The sequence below is a fragment of the Mobula hypostoma genome, chromosome 7 (assembly GCF_963921235.1).
Source record: "Mobula hypostoma chromosome 7, sMobHyp1.1, whole genome shotgun sequence".
Taxonomy (NCBI): Eukaryota; Metazoa; Chordata; class Chondrichthyes; order Myliobatiformes; family Myliobatidae; genus Mobula; species Mobula hypostoma.
The window spans coordinates 145125068-145146322 of record NC_086103.1 but is presented as its reverse complement, the minus strand read 5'-3'; the positions used below and the strand labels follow the sequence as shown (position 1 = coordinate 145146322).

General features: G+C 41.7%; 1 protein-coding gene across 6 annotated transcripts in view; it reads left to right on the top strand.

Annotated features, from left to right (window-relative positions):
* The window catches only part of LOC134349620 (spermatogenesis-associated protein 13-like), a 252000-nt gene extending 243620 nt beyond the window's left edge, over positions 1-8380 (top strand). For 4 of the 6 annotated variants that reach the window (XM_063054213.1, XM_063054215.1, XM_063054214.1 and 1 more), the window contains 2 exons: positions 362-436; positions 6842-8380. In XM_063054213.1, coding sequence (XP_062910283.1) covers positions 362-436; positions 6842-7020 — 254 coding nt within the window. In that variant the 3' untranslated portion in view covers positions 7021-8380. The remainder of the gene's footprint in view (positions 1-361; positions 437-6841) is intronic. The other 2 variants (XM_063054218.1, XM_063054217.1) reach the window with 2 other exon arrangements.
* Positions 8381-21255: the final 12875 nt, after the last annotated feature.

The following is a 21255-nucleotide window of genomic DNA, read 5'->3' as shown; positions in this document are numbered from 1 at the left end:
GGTGGGATAATACATTCAAGTTTCTTTTCCACGTGTACCTGCCATATCCATTTTGTTATGAAACACAAATGAATGCAGGGGAAGGACTTCCCTAATGTGAGGAATTGGGAGAATTTAGTAACAGTCATTATTACTTCTGAGACATTTCTGTGCACTGATTGAAACTGGCAATTTGCTACCTTAATGAAAAATAAATTCTGAAAAGGATCAGGAATAAACATACATAGAAACAGAAATTGCTTCAGAATCTAGAAGTTATTCTACATTGTTCCCTGTCATTACTATATCAACACATGTTTGTGTTCTGGTTCATTGTGGTTTATGAAGTACATATAGTTTTATTTTTGCATTGATTTTTCAGGATTTGAAATATCAGAGAGCCAGAAGAAACAAGCTATGCTAAATGCCAAAAAATCCAGGCGTGGGAAAATGAAGGGTAAGTTCAGAAATAAAGATAATTCTGACACCTCACAAAATTATAGCATTGGTATATAATTAGTAAAATGTTTTTTTTTAAAGTCCCACAGACTTGAGCAGAAGAAAAACTTACAGCAATAATAAAATAATGTTAAACATTTAGACAACAGACACAAAATGCTGGAGGAACTCAGCAGGCCAGGCAGCATCTATGGAAAAGGGTACAGTCAATATTACGGGCCGAGACTGGAAAAAAAAGATGAGTCAGAGTAAGAAAGTGGGGGGAGGGGAGGAGGAACCTCAAGGTGATAGGTGAAACTAGAAGGGGGGGTGAGATAAAGTGCTGGGAAGTTGATTGGTGAAAGAGATACAGGGCTAGAGAAGGGGGAATCTGATGGAAAACTGCATATCTCCCCACTGCACCAATATCTCTTTGTAGCAAGCAGCATCACGGTCTTCATCTTTTTTTTCCAGTCCTGAAGAAGGTGGTCATTTGGCCCATCGAGTCTGCTCTGTCATTTCATCATGTCCTTCTTTCCGTATCCCTTCATGCCCTGACCATTCAAGGGTCTATCAACCTCTGCCTTAAATATGCATAAAGATTTGGCATCCACAGCTGCCTGTGGCTAAGAATTCCATAGATTCACCACTCTCTGGCTAAAGAAATTTTTCCTCATCTTTGTTCCAAAAGGATGCTCTTCTATTTTGAGCCGTGTCCTCTGGTCTGAGACTCTCCCAAAGGAAACAACCGATCCAAATCCACTCTATCAAGGCCTTTCACCATTCGATAGGTTTCGATGAGGTCACCCCTCATTCTTCTGAGTTCTGGTGAATACAGTCCCAGAGTCATCAAACACTCTTCATAAGACAAGCCATTTAATCCTGGAACACACATCAAAGTTGCTGGTGAACACAGCAGGCCAGGCAGCATCTCTAGGAAGCGGTACAGTCCCTCTTCCTAGAGATGCTGCCTGGCCTGCTGCGTTCACCAGCAACTTTGATGTGCGTTGCATTCAATCCTGGAATCATTTTTGTGACTCTCCTTTGAACCCTCTCCAGTTTCAACAAATCCTTTCTGAGATAAGGGGCCCAAAACTGCTCACAATACATCAAACGAGGCCTCGCCAGTGCATTATAAATCATCAACATTACATCCTTGCTCTTATATTCTAATGAATGCTAACATTGTATTTACCTCACCATAGACTCAACCTGCAAATTAACCTTTAGGGAAGCCTGCACAAGGATTCACAAGTGACTGCACCTCAGTTTTTTGCATTTTTGTTCCATTTAGAAAATAGTCCACCCTTTCATTTCTTATACGAAAATTCGTGATCACGCACTTCCCAAAACTATTATATTTGCCACTTTTTCGCCCATTCTCCTAATCTGTCAAAGTCCTACTGTAGCCTCTCTACTTAGAAACATACAAAACCTACAGCACAATACAGGCCCTTCGGCCCACAAAGTTGTGCCGAGCATGTCCCTACCTTATAAATTACTAGGTTTACCCATAGCCCTCTATTTTTCTAAGCTCCATGCTTAGAATCCAAAAAGCATCCAAAAGTCTCTTAAAAGAACCTATCATATCCACCTCCACCATCATTGCCAGCAGCCCGTTCCACGCACTCACCACTCTGCGTAAAAAAAAAAACTTACCCCTGACATCTCCTCTGTACCTACTCCCCAGCACCTTAAACCTGTGTCCTCTCGTGGCAACCATTTCAGCCTTGGGAAAAAGCCTCTGACTATCCACACGATCAATGCCTGTCATCATCTTATACACCTCTATCAGGTCACCTCTCATCCTTCATCGCTCCAAGGAGAAAAGGCCGAGTTCACTCAACCTGTTTTCATAAGGCATGCTCCCCAATCCAGGCAACATCCTTGTAAATCTCCTCTGCACCCATTCTATGGCTTCCATATCCTTCCTGTAGTGAGGCGACCAGAACTGAGAACAGTACTCCAAGTGGGGACTGACCAGAGTCCTACATAGCTGCAACATTACCTCTCGGCTCCTAAATTCAATTCCACGATTGATGAAGGCCAATACACCGTATGCCTTCTTAATCACAGAGTCAACCTGCGTAGCTGCTTTGAGCGTCCCATGGACTCGGACCCCATGATCCCTCTGATCCTCCACACTGCCAATAGTCTTACCATTAATACTATATTCTGCCATCGTATTTGACCTACCAAAATGAACCACTTCACACTTATCTGGGTTGAACTCCATCTGCCACTTCTCAGCCCAGTTTTGCATCCTATCAATATCCTGCTGTAAGCTCTGACAGCCGTCCACACTATCCACAACACCCCCAACCTTTGTGTCATCAACAAACTTACTAACCCATCCCTCCATTTCCTCATCTAGGTCATTTATAAAAATCATGAAGAGTAAGGGTCCCAGAACTGATCCCTGAGGCACACCACTGGTCACCGACCTACATGCAGAAAATGACCCGTCTACAACCACTCTTTGCCTTCTGTGGGCAAGCCAATTCTGGATCCACAAAGCAGTGTCCCCTTGGATCCCATGCCTCCTTACTTTCTCAATAAGCCTTGCATGGGGTACTTTATCAAATGCCTTGCTGAAATCCATATACACTACATCTACTGCTCTTCCTTCATCAATGTGTTTAGTCACATCCTCAAAACTACATGCCCCTCCACCTATCTTCATATTGTCTGCAAACTTTGTGATAAAGCCACCATCCACCATCCAAATCATTGACATATAACGTAAAAAGAATCGGTCCCAACACAAACCTCTGTGGAACACCACTAGTCACCAGCAGCCTGTCAGAAAAGGCTTACTTTATTCCCACTCTTTGCCTCCTGCCAATCAGCCACTGCTTTATCCATGCTAGAATCTTTCCTGTAATATCACAGGCTCGTTATTTGTTAAGCAGACTCAGGTGTGGCACCTTGTGAAAGGCCTTTTGAAAATCCAAGTACACAACATCAACCAGTTCTTCTTTGTCTAATTGTTTCTTCTTCAAAGAATTCCAACAGATTTGTCAGGCAAGATTTTCCCTTGAGGAAACCATACTGACTATGGCCTATTTTATCAGGTGCCTCCAAGTACCCTGAGACCTCATCCTCAACTCCAACATCTTCCCAGCCACTGAGGTCAGACTAACTGGCTTATAGTATCTTTTCTTCTGCTTCTTTCCTTTGTTGAAGAGTGGAGTGACATTTGCAATTTTTCAGTCTTCCAGAACTATCCCAGAATCTAGTGATTCTTGAAAGATTATTACTAATACCTCCACAATCTCTTCAAACACCTCGTTCACAACCCTGGGGGTACACCATCTGGTCCAGGTGATTTATCTATCTTCACACATTTTATGCCCCCTGACACCTGGAACTTACAGCATACTGCTAGTGTCTTCCTCAGTAAAGACAGATGCAAAATATTTATTCAGTTTGTCCGCTATTTTATCGTCCCCCATTACTGCCTCTCCAGCATCGTTTTCCAGCAGTTCGATATCCACTCTCACTTCTCTTTTACACTTTATGTAACTGAAGAAACTTTTACTATCCTCTTTAATATTATTGGCTACCTTACTATTGTATTCCATCTTTACCTTAATGATGTTTTTAGTTGCCTTCTGTTAGTTTTTAAAAGGTTCCCAATCCTCTAACTTCCCACTAATTTTTGCTCTATTAAATGCCCTCTCTTTGGCTTTTACGTTGGCCTTGACTTCTCTTGTTAGCCACAGTTTTGTCATCTTTCTTTTAGAATACTACTACTTCTTTGGTATGTGCCTTCCAAATTTCTTCCAGAAATTCCAGCCATTGCTGCTCTGCCATCATCCCTGCCAGTATTCTTTTTCATTCAATTCTGGCTAACTACTCTCCTACCTATCTAATTCCCCTTACTCCACTGTAATACTGATACATCTAACTTAAGCTTCTCCTTCTCAAATTTCAGGGTGAATTTTGTCATATTATGATAACTTACCCCTAAGGATCCTTTTACCTTAAGGTCTCTAATCAATTCTAGTTCATTGCATAACATCCAGTCTAGAATAACTGAACCTCTAGTGGGCTCAACGATGAACTGCTCTAAAAAGACATCTTGTAGGCACTCTAGGAATTTTTTGAGAAGAGCGTGCTCTTCTTTCAGAGGACCTTAGAAGAAGAATTGTACAGATGCATGAAGCTGGAAAAGGCTACAAAAGCATTTCTAGATACCTGAGTGTTCATCAGTCCACAGTAAGACATTGTCTATAAATGGAGGAAACTCAGTACTGTTACTACTCTCCCTAGGAGAGGCATGCTGCAAAGATCACAGCAAGAGCACAATGTGCAATGCTGAAGAAGGTGAAAAAGAACCCAAAGGTAACAGCAAAAGACCTGCTGAAATCTCTAAACTTGCTAATATCTCTGTTCATGCGTCCACTATAAGAAAAACACTGAACAAGGATGGTGTTCATGGAAGGACACCACGGGGGAATGAATCCACTCCAAAGAAAGAACATTGCTGCACATCTCAAGTTTGCAAAAGACCACCTGGATGTTTCACAATGCTTCTGGAACAATATTCTGTGGACAGTTGAGACAAAAGTTGAATTTCATGGCCGAAATGCACACTGCTATGTTTGGAGGAACAAGAACACCACACAATAACACCCAAACCTCATCCCAACTGTGAAGCATGGCAGAATGAGCATTGTGGTTTGGGCTGTTTTGCTGCCTCAGGGCCTGGACAGCTTGTAAATGTTGAAGAAACAATGAATTTAAAATTGTATCAAGATATTTTTCATGAGAGTGTCAGGGTAGCGGTCCATTACCTGAAGCTTAATAGAAGTTGAATGATGCAACAAGACAATGATCCGAAACACAAGAGTAAATCAGCAGCAGAATGGTTTAAAAAGAAGAAAATTCGTGTTTTGGATTGGCCAAGCCAGAGTCCAGACCTTTTACTCCATTCCAAAACATGAGATGTTATGGCATGACCTGAAGAGGGCTGTTCATGCAAGGTATCCCAGAAATACTGATGAACTGAAACAGTTTTGTATGGAGGAATGGTCTAAAATTCATCCTTGCTAAAGGAGGTTCTACCAGTTATTACATACAAGGATAAATATACATTTTCCTGTCTGGACCGTGAATGATTAAACAATGTGTTCAATAAAAAAGACATGAAAAGTACAAATGTTTTTGTGTTATTAGTTTAGGCAAGAGACGAGAATCAAGACAAAGAAGAGAAGGGTCCTGCCTAAGGGTTTCGGCCCGAAATGTCGACTGTACTCTTTTCTTAGATGCTGCCTGGCCTGCTGAATTCCTTCAGCGTTTTATGTGTGTTGTTATTTTAAGCAGATTGTTTTGCCTATTATTATGATTTAGATGAAATCAGAACACGAGTAATTAATGCAGAAAGCCAGGTAATTGCAAAAGGTTCACAACCTTTTTCTTGCAACTGTCTGTCATTGGTGCCAATATCTACCACACCTTCTACATGCTCACCCTCCTCCTTAAGAATACCGTGGACCTGATCAGATGCGTTCCTGATCCTGTCACCTGCGAGGCAACATACCATCCAGGAGTCTCTTATCATGTTCACAAAATTTCCTGTCTGTTCCTCTAACTACTAAATCATGTATCATTACTACTCTCCTCCCTTCCCTTCTGAGCCACAGAGCCAGACTCAATGCCAGTGACTTGATGGCTGCAGCTTCCGCTGGTTGGTCATTCCCCCAACAGTATCCAAGGTGGTATATTTGTTATTGGGGGCAACAGTCAAAGGGGTATTCTGCATCCTCTGCCTTTTTCCTTTCATCAAGGAGCTCCGTCATCCAGGCATGCTCCCTTCTCACTACTGCCGTTGGACAGGGGAGACGGGAGCTTTAGGTCCAACGCTACCAGGTTCAGGAACAATTATTACGCAACAACTTATGGACTCAATTTCAAGAACTGTGCAACTCATGCTCTTAGTATTATTCATGTACTTTAAAAATATATTATTTGCATGATTTGTCTTTTGCACATTGAATATCTGTCTTTGTTATGTTTTTCATAAATTCTGTTGTCTTTCTTTATTTTCCAGTAAATGTACATACAAAAATGCACCTCAGGGTAGTATATGGTGACATCTATGAACTTTAATAATAAATGTACTTTGAACTTTCATAGTCACCCAGACATTTGCCTTCTGCAACTGAGTTATCCCAGCAGCTCCTGTCTATCAATCCCTCAGCCTCATAGTAGATAGGCAATGGTTTACTTGTTGAAACAAATGCCCTTGATGCAGAAGTAAGGTGGCAAAAAGGGTATTGGCACATTGGTATTTAAAAGGGAGGGCGTAAGTGTATGTGAGTGAAATTATAGTAACTAATTATTATTCCTCTTACTAATCTGAGTTGGACTGTAAAAAATGTTAATGGTGCAATGTTATCTTCTCTTTTTACTTTTCTAGGAATGAATTACAGTGGATTTTCTGTTCCTCTACATCAGCCCCTTCATCCACTCCACCAACGTCACATCACAGTACCTACCAGTATTCCTCAACAACAAGTTTTTGCACTGGCTGAGCCTAAACGTAAACCATCTCCATTTTGGCACAGCTTTAGCAAGTTGACCCCCTTTAAGAAATGAAAAGGTATTTGGTTCCTATAAGGATGAAAATAACTAAACCAATCACTGTGGAGTTTCAACTTTTTGAAAGTTGTGGAAAGTAATTCTGAGAATAGTTGGAACAATAAAGAGCCATCATGTATGAATTTAAGAATTGTGCTTCTGCTTTCCACATTTCTCAGTTGATGCCTTTCAAATAACTAATTAGCCAGAAAATGAAGAACGAAGCCATCACAAAAAAATCTACATTATTTTTCTTTATTTCATGGAAATGAAATTTGCAATATTCCCAACTGAGATAAATCCACAGGCCCGATGTTGTTTCAGAGATTTTCCAAAGAACTATATTATTGCAATGTGACATGTTACCAAAATGTACATAGACATAGGTTACTAAATTTGAGATGTGCTTTAAGTGAAGACTTTTGCAGATGAATTCCTTCATAGAAACAACGAATTGCAAGGAAATAAAATTGTTTCTTCCTCACTTATTAAGGCCTTAAAATTCATTGTTTACTTGTACTGAAAGCACAATTAGAATTTTCTTCCTTTTGCCATATGTAAGTCAGCAGGCTCAGTAGAGGGGCAATTTAATTCTCTTGATTCCAAATGAAGAATACCAAAACAAGCACACATGGACCGTTACTTTTGATTTTATCTTAATGATCATTATAATTATGGCATGAACTGTGAGAACAAAAACCAAATCCTTGCATCACCAATTCTACCCAAAATGTGTCTCAGTAAATGCATTTATGGAATTGCTGCATGTTTCTAGAGATGGTGATTTTAAGTATTTTACAAAGTCTTGACTTTAAAACTTACTTTAAAAAGTATAGCACTGTTCTTTCACTATTGACTAATTTATTGTATAAATGATGCCTTAAAGATTGTATGGCATTGAAATGTATTTATAACAAAAAAGCATCTTGCAACATGTCTTTTAAGTTACAGAGGGAATTGTTGTTTAGGGAAATGTTACTATCAAACTATAGTGCAAGTCTTATGCACTGAAATACAGTACGTTAGCCACAATAACTGCTAAAAAAGCTGGAAAAAAACTATTTTTCAGGTGTCCAGTCAAATGATTTGCATTATTAAAATTGTTCTGTACATACTGAGAGTTTATGTATTTGATCTTTTGCTGAGACTACTTTTGCTCTTGTGACATTTAACTTCATGCAATAGTAATGCCTTGAATGCATTGTTACTTTTTGTCTATGACCGGATAAACCCATTTGCCAGTTGTACAATATTGGAACATAAAGCATAAATGTACATAACTGATGTAACTATTTTTAAGCTAGTTTGTTTTTTATTGATGCAGTAATTTATCTGCAGTTAATGTAATAAAAACAATTGCTAAATTTGTTTATTTTGGTGAAATAAATATGATTCTCTCATTTCAATCAGTGCTTTGATTATCTTTGCTACTTGTGATAAATCAGGAATCCGGTTTTGCTCATGCTGTCCAACAGCCAACTGAACCACTGGCTATCAGAATCAGCTTGATTATCTCTGACATACAGCACTGTGCAAGAGTTTTAGGCACATGTAAAAAAAAATTCTGTAAAGTGAAGATGCTTTCAAAAGTAATGAAATGGAAAGTTTCTAAATATCAAAAACCTTACTGTAAAGAGCAATAAACAGTAAAAAAAAATTAAATCAAATCAATTTGACTTTAAAACTGCATCAATTCTCTTCAGTACACCACCATGCAGTTTTAAAAGAAAATTGGCTGGTAGGCTGTTCCAAGCATCTTCTCCAGACTTTGGTTGTCTTGCTTGCTTCTGTCTCTCCAGGTAATCCCAGACCGCCTCAATCAGGTCTCTGTGGAGGCCATACCGTCTGTTCCAGAACCTGTTTTTCTTTTCACTGAAGATAGTTCATTGTGACCATGTGTTTGGGGTCCTGCTGCAGAATGAAATTGGGACCCATCAGATGCCTCCTTGATGGTATTCCATAACGGATGAGAATCTGCTTGTACTTCTCAGCATTAAGGATTCCATTAATTCTGACCAGATCACCAACTCTACTTACAGAAATGCAGCCATAAACCTGCAGGGAACCTCCACTGTGCTTCATTATTGGCTGCAAACACTCATACATGTAGCACTCTCCAGCTATGGACAAACCACCTCTTGTTTGAGCCAAAAATGTCAAAGTTTTACTCGACAGTCCAGAGCACTTGCTGCTATTGTTCAGCACCCTCAGTTCTTGTGTTTGTGTCCATGGGTGATTTCTTGGCTTTGTTTCCACTTTGAATGAATAGCTTATTGACAGCAACCCTTCTATGATCACTTCTGACAAGACTTTTCAGGACTGTGGAGGGAGGTACTTGGGTTCAGGAGGTTTCTGTGAGTTCAGAACTGATAGCAATGCTGGACTTCTTCTGATCTAGAAGGGACATCAGTTTGATGTATTTCTCAAAAAAAAGGATCAGCCATGATTGAATGGTAGAGCAGACTCGATGGGCCAAATGGCCTAATTCTGCTCCTATGTCTTATGATCTCATGGTCATCAGTCTCCATGAGTGCCGTGCAGACCACCAACTCTATTTACAGAAATGCAGCCATAAACCTGCAGGTCTTCAGCCTTACCTGTTTTTTTTGTATTTCAGAAGAGCTTTGACAGCACATCTTGAAACTCCTGTCTGCTGCAAAATGTCAGCTTGGGAGAGACCTTGCTGATGCGGGATGACCACCTTGTGTCTTGGTGTTATGCTCACTCTTGGGATGGTGTACAAATTGATGATCTGAAGGTTAAACTGTCACCTTACCTTTAGTTTGGTTGTCCTTCACCCAGTTTGATTCTTTCTACACCCGTTTCTGTTTCAGCTATTCTGTTATTATGTCATTAATCATTTAGCATCTGTTTGTTATCTTGTTTAATCATGTGCTGGGCTACATACCTACAAAGTAATCAAGTTTTTATTTGAAAAGTGGTCTGTTACTTCATGTTACTTTCTTTAACAAAATACAAACTTTAATTTTTTGGAAAATGAATGTCAGAAAATCTAAAATTTGCTCTTTTCTGCTAACATAGTCATGCAAAAGTCAAAAACAAACATCTAAAGCAATTTTTAAATCAAAAATCTAAGGCGCCTAAGACTCTTGCACAGTATGTGGTGGAATATGTTGTCTCGTGGCAGCAGTACAGTGAGAGATGTAAAAAATTATGTTATAAAGAAATGCATAGTGTGGAGGAGAAATAGAGAAGTAGTGTTTGTGGACTGTTCAGAAATCTGATGGCAGAGGGGAAGAAGCTGTTTGTAAACCATTGAGTGTGGATCTTTAGGCTCCTGTAGCTTCTCCCTGATGGTAGTAATGAGAAAAGGGAGATCTCCTGGATGGTGAGAGTCCTCCTTGAAGCATCACCTTTTGCAGATGGCCTCCATGGTGGAGAGTCTTTGTGCCGTGATGGAGCTGGCTGATCTGCAGCTTCCTGCAGCCTCTTTTGGTCTATGCTTTGGAGTCTCTGTACCAGGCAGTAATGCATCCGATTAGAAGCCCTCCACTGTACATCAGTAACGTTTGCTAGAGTCTCACTTCTGCAACTGTACAAACCCTTAACTCGAGTAAATCCTGAAGGGCAGATGTTATCTGACTGTTTGCTTAGTTACTGAACTAAGTCTAGTTGTAAAGCAATGCTTCCTTAAGAAGAGCATCCAGATGCATTCCTGGCCCTTGGGTTTACTCCAAGAATGATCAGTGGTGACTTTGTTTGAACCGAGTTGAAAATCATATGGAAAATAGCATCTTTATCACTATTTTTATTATTTATTTATGCCTTATTTGTATTTTATATAGACACTTCAATAATTTAATATTTTTGATAGATTAAATGGTTCAATGTTACTATCAGAAACACTTAAAATCAAATCCTTATAGAATCTTTGATAGCCAGCAAACTGATCAATATGCTCTGGCTTACTTCGTGCCTTTAAATGAGTCAACAGTTTTTTTTTTAATTGCAGTACAATATATTGGAACTTATCTTCTCTTTACTCCTTCATTCTTTCCTGAGGTTTTGGATCACAGTATATTAAGCATCAGTGCTACTACGTAGAGTGGACTCCAGTTAATTGGGATGTCGGTTAATCAGGGCAGCTGCTTATTTAGGACAACTATTAAAGACCAAAATCTAATTAAGAAAATAGCCAGGATTCCCTCCATTTGTTTGGGACACTGTACTGTTTAATGGAGGCCATTGCAAAATGGTTTCTAACTGACGCCAGTTGTGTGGTCATTAGACTCTACAGACTGCTAAGAGCGAACAGTTTTTAAATGGTGTCAGTTGCATGGACTTGTGTTCAAAAAGCAGTGATTTCTTTTGTCACTGATAGTTGGTGAGAAAAACAGTTTTGCTCACTGTGGTTTCAACCATTCAGGCTTGAAGATGCCAGGAATGGCTGGGAGTCTAAGAAGATGAATCTCAAGGTTGTACGTACTTTGATAGTAAATGTACTTTGAACTTTGAAATGATTTCATTACTTCAGCAAGTTAGAAACTGAAAAATTTGAAGGTTTCAACAATCATCTTAAGTGTTACAATGAAAATAAAGATTTGGAGGATGCACTTGTCAAAAGCATTGTATGAAGACAGTCCATTATTTGCACTAGGTGGCTGTCCTGATTTTGTTTATTTAGAGTCAATCAAAACAACACGGCAGTGTACACTGGATGAATTCCTCTGTTGATAACTATTAGGAACTAATGCACAGTTTTATAGTACTGAAGAGGTATTACTAATGTTCTAATTTGTTCTGTATTTCATTTAAATACATAATTTGTTACTCGGTTTTTTTAATATATCTTAAATATTTCCAAGAAACTTTGGCTAATTGGGGCAGCCACTTAATTAATCCCCATGTGTCCCAATTAACTGGAATCCACTGAACTTACTGCAAGTGGCTCCTTTGGAGTGAATCTAGATGAAGAATTGAGCACCTAAATCAATCGGTTGTTTACAGAGTGTCCCAGCCAGCAGCTTAGAGGACTATTTGCTGTTTTCCTGTTTTAAAAGTGCCCGTAAACATCAGAGTGAGTGATGTCGACACAAGTGTTTAGAAACCTAACAGGATAAAAAGTGGAAGAAAACTTTTGAGGGGCCTTTGTGGAAATCTGAGATTGTTGTTCAAGGTCCTTTAGAAAGTTGTGCTGTTTGGGAAGCGAGGGGAAGATACAGAATTGCTGCCGTTCACTCTTGGCCAAGTAGATGTATCAGAAAAATTCAGAGCTGAATTTTCAGGGAAATGGATTAGGTGGAATGATGGAGAAGTAAAAGTTCAATGTATCCATATTGGCAGTTCCCACTGAAAGTAAATTAGAGCTAAGGTTTCAAGGTAGAATATGATTTTTGAAGTGTGAAGAGAGAACTCGATATATAGGGGGAGAAGAATACTCCTGATCAAAGAACTTCTGATGCAGAGGGAAAGTGTAGATGGAGGCTTGAGTGTTACACTAAAATTGAGAGCATATGTAGTGTGTTTGAAATTTGTAACCTATACTTGTGGTCCTGCCAAGGTCTAACTATAAAAATCTCATTGTAATACACCAGGGGTTTCAGAACAAGGGCATGTACTTTACTCCTGGCTAACAACAGACAACTGGTGCTTTTGTCTTGTCTGTGAAGATGATGTTACATACTAATGCAACAGTGATGTTTTGAACTATGTGGGTCTCTGCTGTTGTGTTAACTTATTGATCTGAAGATCAATATTACACCCTTACTCAGCCTGGTTGGCTTTTGTCTCCTCTTCATTATTTGGTTCTATATTATTTTCATAATTCATTTCTTCAATATTCTTCAGATGTGTCCTTGCTACAAGAATTTGGTTAAAATAGACATACCTATGAATTTATACCAAGTACAAACAAGACTCAAAACTTTGATTGCACCCTTTTCCTAGGTGCTGCCTGGCCTGTTGAATTCTTCCAGCATTTTGTGTGTGTTGCTCCAATTTATACCAAGTATCATCTAATGCTATAAATTTATTCCATCTTAATTTTCCTCTGGAGTAGTCATTACCTCAGGATCAAAGATGACCTGCTCCTACTCTGGGTCTGTAGTTTTAAGGTGACTGATGAGGATGATGAATTTTAGATTCTTTTGCAGATGAATCAAGATGTGCCAAATGAGTCAGTGGTTTGCGAGGTGACACCCCCCTTCCACCATTTACACTGAGCTACTGGGTGTTCCTGATGCAGAACTCAAGATTCTCAATGCCCCCTGAATACTCCTCCGCATTGAGTTGTTGTGGGCCGTGGGTTTATTAAGGTGTTGTTTTAATTTTTGTCCAGTGAGGCTTTGATTCTATTTTTCTCTCTGTGTACCTGGTAATTGGTTTCCATAGTAGAGCTTGGAATGGAGTGTCTGTTTTAGGAGTTTGTTGTTGGGCATGCAGATAACTTGGAGCTATAATTAGGTCATCAATGATGGATCTGTAGGCCTGTGAGAGGTTGCTATGTTGGCTCTCTAGTTTATCCTGTGGCTTCGAAGGATTCTGTGGTGATAATATTGGTGCATCAAGGTGCTTTCTGTAGGCAGTTCATGTATGAGAAGCTTCTAGGAGGGCAGGTTCACCCCTTCACTCCCACCCAGTGGACCATGAGGTTTTTGCTAGGTTTGAGATCTTCACCTTCAAATTCTCTTTCCCTCAATTGTTCAAAGACTATACTGCTGTTGATAAATTTCAACATTATTGCCTGCTTTTTCTGAGAAGTGGTTATATAAAGTTGGGTTCAGGTATGGTCTATTTACTCTTATCATGAAATTTTCTTATTGGTGGTGTAACTCTATTTTAACAGAAAACTGAAATTGTGACACCTTGGGGCCAAACTTCACCATAAATTCTCCCTCAAAGTTTATCCATCTGCTTTAAATATTTTCACAAAATTTAACTGTAGAATCACACCACACACAAAAAAGGGCAAAAAGATCTAAATTCAGAAATAAAAACAAAAAATGCTAGAAGCAGCCAGCAGGTCAGAATCAGTGGAAAGAGTCAGGTACAACATGCTGTGTGGGAATGTGGAAAGAGAAAACAAATTGGTTTCCAGAAGCAGTGACATGTAGATCAAAGGGATTATCAATGGTGGGATGAGACCAAATGACAGCTTATTTACAGTAGCACAGATGCAATAGAAGCGTTCCCACACAGGTCTAGAGTGGAGTTTGAAAAAGCAGCCAGTTTTCAGCAGGATTCTTTGGCGTGACAGCAGCACAGACGCAGTAGAAGCATTCCCGCACAGATCTGGAGCGGACCTTGAAAATCCCAGTCTCCATAAAAGAGAGGTACCATCTAGCGGAGCAGTCTGAGTGAGAGTTGTAAGGCTTTGGCAAGAACAGGTAGAGGTCAGGTAAGTAGGTGGGTTCATTTCTCATTTCTTTTTCTTACTTAACTCCTGAAAGAATAGGGGGTATATCTGCGGGGCCAGGGTGTCGGCTGTGGGATTTCCAGGAGACTTCCAGCCTCTCTGATGGCCACATCTGCACCAAGTGCACAGAGATGCAACTCCTTAGAGATCGTGTTAGGGAACTGGAGCTGCAGCTCAATGACCTTTACCTTGTTAGGGAAGGGAAGGAGTGATAGACAGGAGCTCCAGGGAGGTAGTCCCCCCAAGGCTACAGAAGACAGATAAACAGGTGACAGCCTAGAGAGGAAAGGGAAAACGTCATATTGTGGAGAGCACCCCTGTGGCCATCCCACTCAACAATAAGTACTCCATTTTTAGTTCTGTTTGGGGGGAGGGGTAATGACCTACCCGGGGGAAGCAACAGTGGTTGCGCCTCTGGCACTGAGTCTGGCCCTGTGGCTCAGAAGGCTAGGGAACTGGCGAGGATGGCACCAGTAATATAGGGTATTCTACAGTCAGGGGGACAGATAAGCGATTCTGTGGGTGCACAAGAAAACACAGATAGTAGATTGCCTCCCAGGTGCCAGGGTCCAAGATGTCCACAGTATCCTGAAAAGGGAGGGTGAGCAGCCAGAAGTCCTGCTACATATTGGTACCAATGACATAGAAAAAGGGGGGAGGTCCTGAAAGCAGAATGCAGGGAGTTCGGAAGGAAGTTTAGAAGCAGGACCTCAAGGGTAGTAATCTTGGGATTGCTGACGATACCACATGACAGCAAGGATAGGAATAGAATGAGGTGACAGATAAGTCTGTGGCCGAAGAATTTGAGCAGGGGGCAGGGCTTCAGATTTCTGGATAATTGGGACCTCTTCTGGGGCAGGTGTGACCTATACAAAAGGGATGGGTTGTACTTGAATCCAAGAGGAACCAATATCCTTGTGGGCAGGTTTACTAGAGCTGTTGGGAGTGGTTTAAACTAACATGGTAGGGGGATGGGAACCAATATGATAGAGCTGAGGATGAGCCAGCAGGTTTACAAGTAGATGTTGGGTGTAACATGAATGTAAGGAAGAACAAACCAATGACTGGGTACAAATGCAGACAGAGCAAAGAGTTAATCGTACCACAGTGGCAAAATTCAAAAGGGCAAATAATGCAGGTCTGAAGGTGCTGTATTTAAATGCACTAAGCAATCGGAATAAGGTGGACAAATTCATGCCTCAATTAGAGATTGGTCGGAATGATGTGGGCATCACTGAGTTGTGGCTGAAAGAAGGTTATAGTTGGGAGCTTAATATCAAAGGATACACCTTGTATTGAAAGGACAGGCAGGAAAGCATAGGCAGTTATGTGGCTCGGTTGGTAAGAGATGGAATTGCATCTTTAGAAAGAGGTGACATAGGGTCAGAGAATGTCAAATCTTTGTGGGTGGAGTTAAGAAACGGTAGGGGTAAAAAAAAACATTATATGAATCATACGTAGGCCACCAAATAGTAGCCAAGATGTAGGGCTGAGATTGCAAAGGGAGTTGGAAAGGGCATGTAATAAGGGTAATGCCACAATTGTAATGGGAAGCTTAAATATGCAAGGGGATTGGGAAAATCAGGTTGGTGTTGGATCACAAGATAGGGAATTTGTTGAATGTGAGATGACTTTTTCATGCAGCATGTGCTTGAGCCTACTTGGGGAAAGGCTATCTTAGATTGGGTGTTATGTAATAATCCGAATTTTATTAGGGAGCTTACCATAAAGGAACCCTTGGGAGGCAGTGATCATAAGATGATTGAATTTGTACTGCAATTTGAGAGGGAAAAGCATAAATCACATGTATCAGCATCACAATGGAATAAAGGGAATTACAGAGGCATGGGAGAGGAGCTTGCCCAGGTGGAATGGAGGAGGATGCTGGTGGGGGCGACAGCAGAGCAGAGGTGGCTGAAGTTTCTGGGAATAGTTCACAAAGTGCAGGATAGATATATCCTACAGAAGTTGTTCTCAAATGGCACGGCTAGGCAACTCTGGCTGACAAAGGAAGTTAAATACTGCATAAAAGCCAAGAAAAGGGCATTTAAGGTAGCAAAAGTGATTGGGAATTTTTATAATACAATAAAAGGCAACTTTTAAAAGAAGTCATAAGAAGGGAAAAGATGAAATACGAGGGCAAACTAGACAATAGTATAAAGCAGGATACTGTAAGTTTTTTTTCTGTTTATATAAGAATAAAAGGGAGATGAGAGTTGATGTTGGAGCATTGGAAAATGATTCTTGATTGATCTGGGCATCAAAGGATATGGCGAGAAGGCAGGTGAATGGGGTTGAATGGGATCCGGGCTCAGGCATGATGCAATGGCGGAGAAGGCTTGGTGGGCTGAATGGCTTAATTCTGCTCCTATGTCTTATGGTCCATTGAACTTAACGTGGCAGATGGAAAAATATATACTTCCTGGTCTGTGTTATGTATCACTAATATCACAGCTGTGAAACATGATGTGTCAGAAGGTGGAAAGAGAAAACAAACTGGTTTCTTTGTCGCAACACACATCAAAGTTGCTGGTGAACGCAGCAGGCCAGGCAGCATCTCTAGGAAAAGGTACAGTCGACATTTCGGGCCGAGACCCTTCGAAGGGTCCTGACGAAGGGTCTCAGCCCAAAACGTCAACTGTACCTCTTCCTAAAGATGCTGCTTGGCCTGCTGCGTTCACCAGCAACTTTGATGTGTGTTGCTTGAATTTCCAGCATCTGCAGAATTCCTCGTGTTATGGTTTCTTTGTCTATGTTATGTAAACATGCCCAGCATACCTGACTAATGGAAAGCAAAAACAGAGCCAATATCACAAAGGGATGACTTGGTGGTCCATGGAGAATGCCACATTACAGAAACATAAAACAGTATTTAACATTTTCACCTGGGAGAAAGACCCTGAATATCTACCCTGTACCTCTGATAATCTTATATACTTGTGTCAGGTCTCCCCTCAGCCTTTGATTCTCCAGCAAAAACAATCCAGCTTTGTCCAACCTCCTCTAAAAGCGAATACTTTCCAATCCAGGTTGCATCCTAGTACACGTAGACCTGTTCTGCGCCTGCCCCAAATCCTCCACATCCTTCCTCGGTGAACAGAACTGCACAAGATACACAAACACCAGGAATTCTGCAGATGCTGGAAATTCAAGCAACACACATAAAAGTTGCTGGTGAACGCAGCAGGCCAGGCAGCATCTCTAGGAAGAGGTGCAGTTGATGTTTCAGGCCGAGACCCTTCGTCAGGACTAACTGAAGGAAGAGTTAGTAAGAGATTTGAAAATGGGAGGGGGAGGGGGAGATCCAAAATGATAGGAGAAGACAGGAGGGGGAGGAATGGAGCCAAGAGCTGGACAGGTGATAGGCAAAAGGGATATGAGAGGATCATGGGACAGGAGGCCTAGGGAGAAAGAAAAGGGGGAGGGGGGAAAAACCCAGAGGATGGGCAAGGGGTGTAGTGAGAGGGACAGAGGGAGAAAAAGGAGAGAGAGAGAAAGAAAGAATGTGTGTATATAAATAAATAAATAACGGATGGGGTTCAAGGGGGAGGTGGGGCATTAGCGGAAGTTTGAGAAGTCACTGTTCATGCCATCAGGTCGGAGCCTACCCTAACGGAATATAAGGTGTTGTTCCTCCAACCTGAGTGTGGCTTTATCTTGACAGTAGAGGAGGCCATGGATAGACATATCAGAATGGGAATGGGACGTGGAATTAAAATGTGTGGCCACTGGGAGATCCTGCTTTCTCTGGCGGACAGACCATAGGTGTTCAGCGAAACGATCTCCCAGTCTGCGTCGGGCCTCGCCAATATATAGAAGGCCACATCGGGAGCACCGGATGCAGTACCAATATATAGAAGGCCAACATATTATTCTCCGTAACTTCCGCCACCTCCAACGGGATCCCACCACTAAACGCATCTTTTCCTACCCCCCCCCCGCTTTCCGCAGGGATCACTCCCTATGCAACTCCCTTGTCCATTTGTCTCCCCCATCCCTCCCCACTGATCTCCCTCCTGGCACTTATCCTTGTAAGCGGAACAAGTGCTACACATGCCCTTCCACTTCCTCCCTTACCACCATTCAGGGCCCCAGACAGGCCTTCCATGTGAGGCGACACTTCACCTGTGAGTCGGCTGGGTGATATACTGCGTCCGGTGCTCCCGATGTGGCCTTCTATATATTGGCGAGACCCGACGCAGACTGGGAGATCGTTTTGCTGAACACCTATGGTCTGTCCGCCAGAGAAAGCAGGATCTCCCAGTGGCCACACATTTTAATTCCACGTCCCATTCCCATTCTGATATGTCTATCCACGGTCTCCTCTACTGTAAAGATGAAGCCACACTCAGGTTGGAGGAACAACACCTTATATTCCGTCGGGGTAGCCTCCAACCTGATGGCATGAACATTGACTTCTCAAACATCCACTAATGCCCCACCTCCCCCTCATAGCCCATCCGTTATTTATTTACATACACACATTCTTTCTCTCTCTATCTCCTTTTTCTCCCTCTGTCCCTGTCACTATACCCCTTGCCCATCCTCTGGGTTTTCCCCCCTCCCCCTTTTCTTTCTCCCTGGGCCTCCTGTCCCATGATCCTCTCGTATCCCTTTTGCCAATCACCTGGCCAGCTCTTGGCTCCATCCCTCCCCCTCCTGTCTTCTCTTATCATTTCGGATCTCCCCATCCCCCTCCCACTTTCAAATCTCTTATTAGCTCTTCTTTCAGTTAGTCCTGATGAAGGGTCTCGGCCCAAAACGTCGACTGTACCTCTTCCTAGAGATGCTGCCTGGCCTGCTGCGTTCACCAGCAACTTTGATGTGTGTTGCTTGAATTTCCAGCATCTGCAGAATTCCTCATGTTTGCATTGATTTGGAGAAGGTGAGTGGATTGATGGAGAATGTAAAACAGGGTTCAGCTGGGAGAAACCTAGTTTCAACAATTGAAATTGCAAACCATGTTGATAAATTGTTGAAAGTCTTTACAAATATCCTTCAAGTGTTTAGACGTAAACACTGATAGATAAGCTTACCAGTGATGTAGCAATTAACAATGAACTGACCACCTGGTGAAGGAAGCCATTGAAATAAAACAGAGAAAAAGAATTTTAACAAAGACGAAAGCCTCACTCTAAGTAAGAACTGAAATTCAATTGTAAACAAGGTGGGACTAACCAATCAGGAGGGATGGACAACAGAGGTATATATACCACTGGACTGGACTACCTGGGCATAATCCCTGATGAAGATGGCAGAGTTTGTCTTTGAAACGTTGGTTAAAATCGATACCTGTACCCAGCTGGAAGACCGTGAAGAGTTATATACGCCAGGAAAGCACTAAATCCCTTTTTGTACCAAGTTTGCTTGTTCATTGGGATCACAAACAGATAAATAGACACTGAAGCAAACTCCTGTGGTGGTACCCCCCTGGTTGTGCTTCGTAATCACAAAACAATCCTCCACCATTATCCTGTGTCTCATGTTAGGAAACTACTTTTAGTTCCAATTCTGACTTGGATCCCATGCGCTCTAATCTTCTTGGATCATCCTTCCATGTCAGACTTTGTAAAAGAAATCCACATTTAGCTGATCTGCCTTCATCATAGATACCTCTTTTTTAGAAAAAAATTGAAAAAAATTTTTTAGAAAAAAATTTAGAAAAAGATCACACTGGATCTCCCACATACTAATCGATGGAAACTATCCCAGATCAATCCCTGCCTTTCCAAGCAATTAATCCTATCCCTCAGGACTTTTCCATTGGCATTACAATTAATTTGCTTGTGACTACCTCATTTACTCTTGTTGTCCTTCTTGAATAAAGTACCACATTTACTGTATTGCACTCATCTAGCATCTCACCTGTAGCCAATAAAAATTTAAATCCCCCCCCGGCTTTCCGGGGGTATCGCTCCCAATGTGACTCCTTTGTCTGTTCATCCCTCCCCACTGATCTCCCTCCCAAGCAGAACAAGTGTTCCCACACCTCCTCCCTCACTACCATTCAGGGCCCCAAACAGTCCTTCCAGGTGAGGTGACACTTTACCAGTGATTCTGTTGCGGTCATCTCCTGTATCCGATGCTCCCAGTGTGGCTCCTGTACATCGGTGAGACCGGATGTAGATTGGGAGACCGCTTCACTGAGCATCTATGCTCTGTCTGCCAGAGAAAGTGGGATCTCCATTTTAGCCACCCATTTTAATTCCACTTCCCATTCCCATTCTGACATGTCATCCATGGCCTCCTCTATTGCAACGATGAGGCTACACTCAGGTTGGGGGCGCAATACCTTATATTTTATCTGGCTAGCCTCCAATCTGATGGCACAAACATCGATTTCTCTAATGGCTATCCGGTAACGGTCATCCCCCCTCTCTTCACCATTCCCCAGCCCCTTTTCCCTCTCTCACCTTATCTCCTTGCCTGCCCACCACCTCCCTCTGGTGCTCCTCCCCCTTTTCTTTCCTCCATGGCCTTATGTCCTCTCCTATTAGACTCAACCTTTTCAAGCCCTGTATCTCTTTCACCAAACAACTTCCCAGCTCTTTACTTCACCCCTCCACGCCCCCCCTCCTGGTTTCACCTATCACCTCGTATTTCTCCCTCCCCCCCCCTTCTAACTCTGACTCTTCATTTCTTTTTCTTCAGTCCTGCTGAAGGGTTTCGGCCCAAAACGTCGACTGTACTCTTTTCCAAAGATGCTCCCTGGCCTGCCGAGTTCCTCCGGCATTTTGTATGTGTTGCTTGGATTTCCAGCATCTGGAGCTTGTCTCCTGTTTGTTTTTAAACATTTCTATCAAGGACACAGAAATCTCCCGCTTTGGCTCCAATCACACCCATGCATCTCATCAGGTCCAGCAGTTTATTCACCTTCA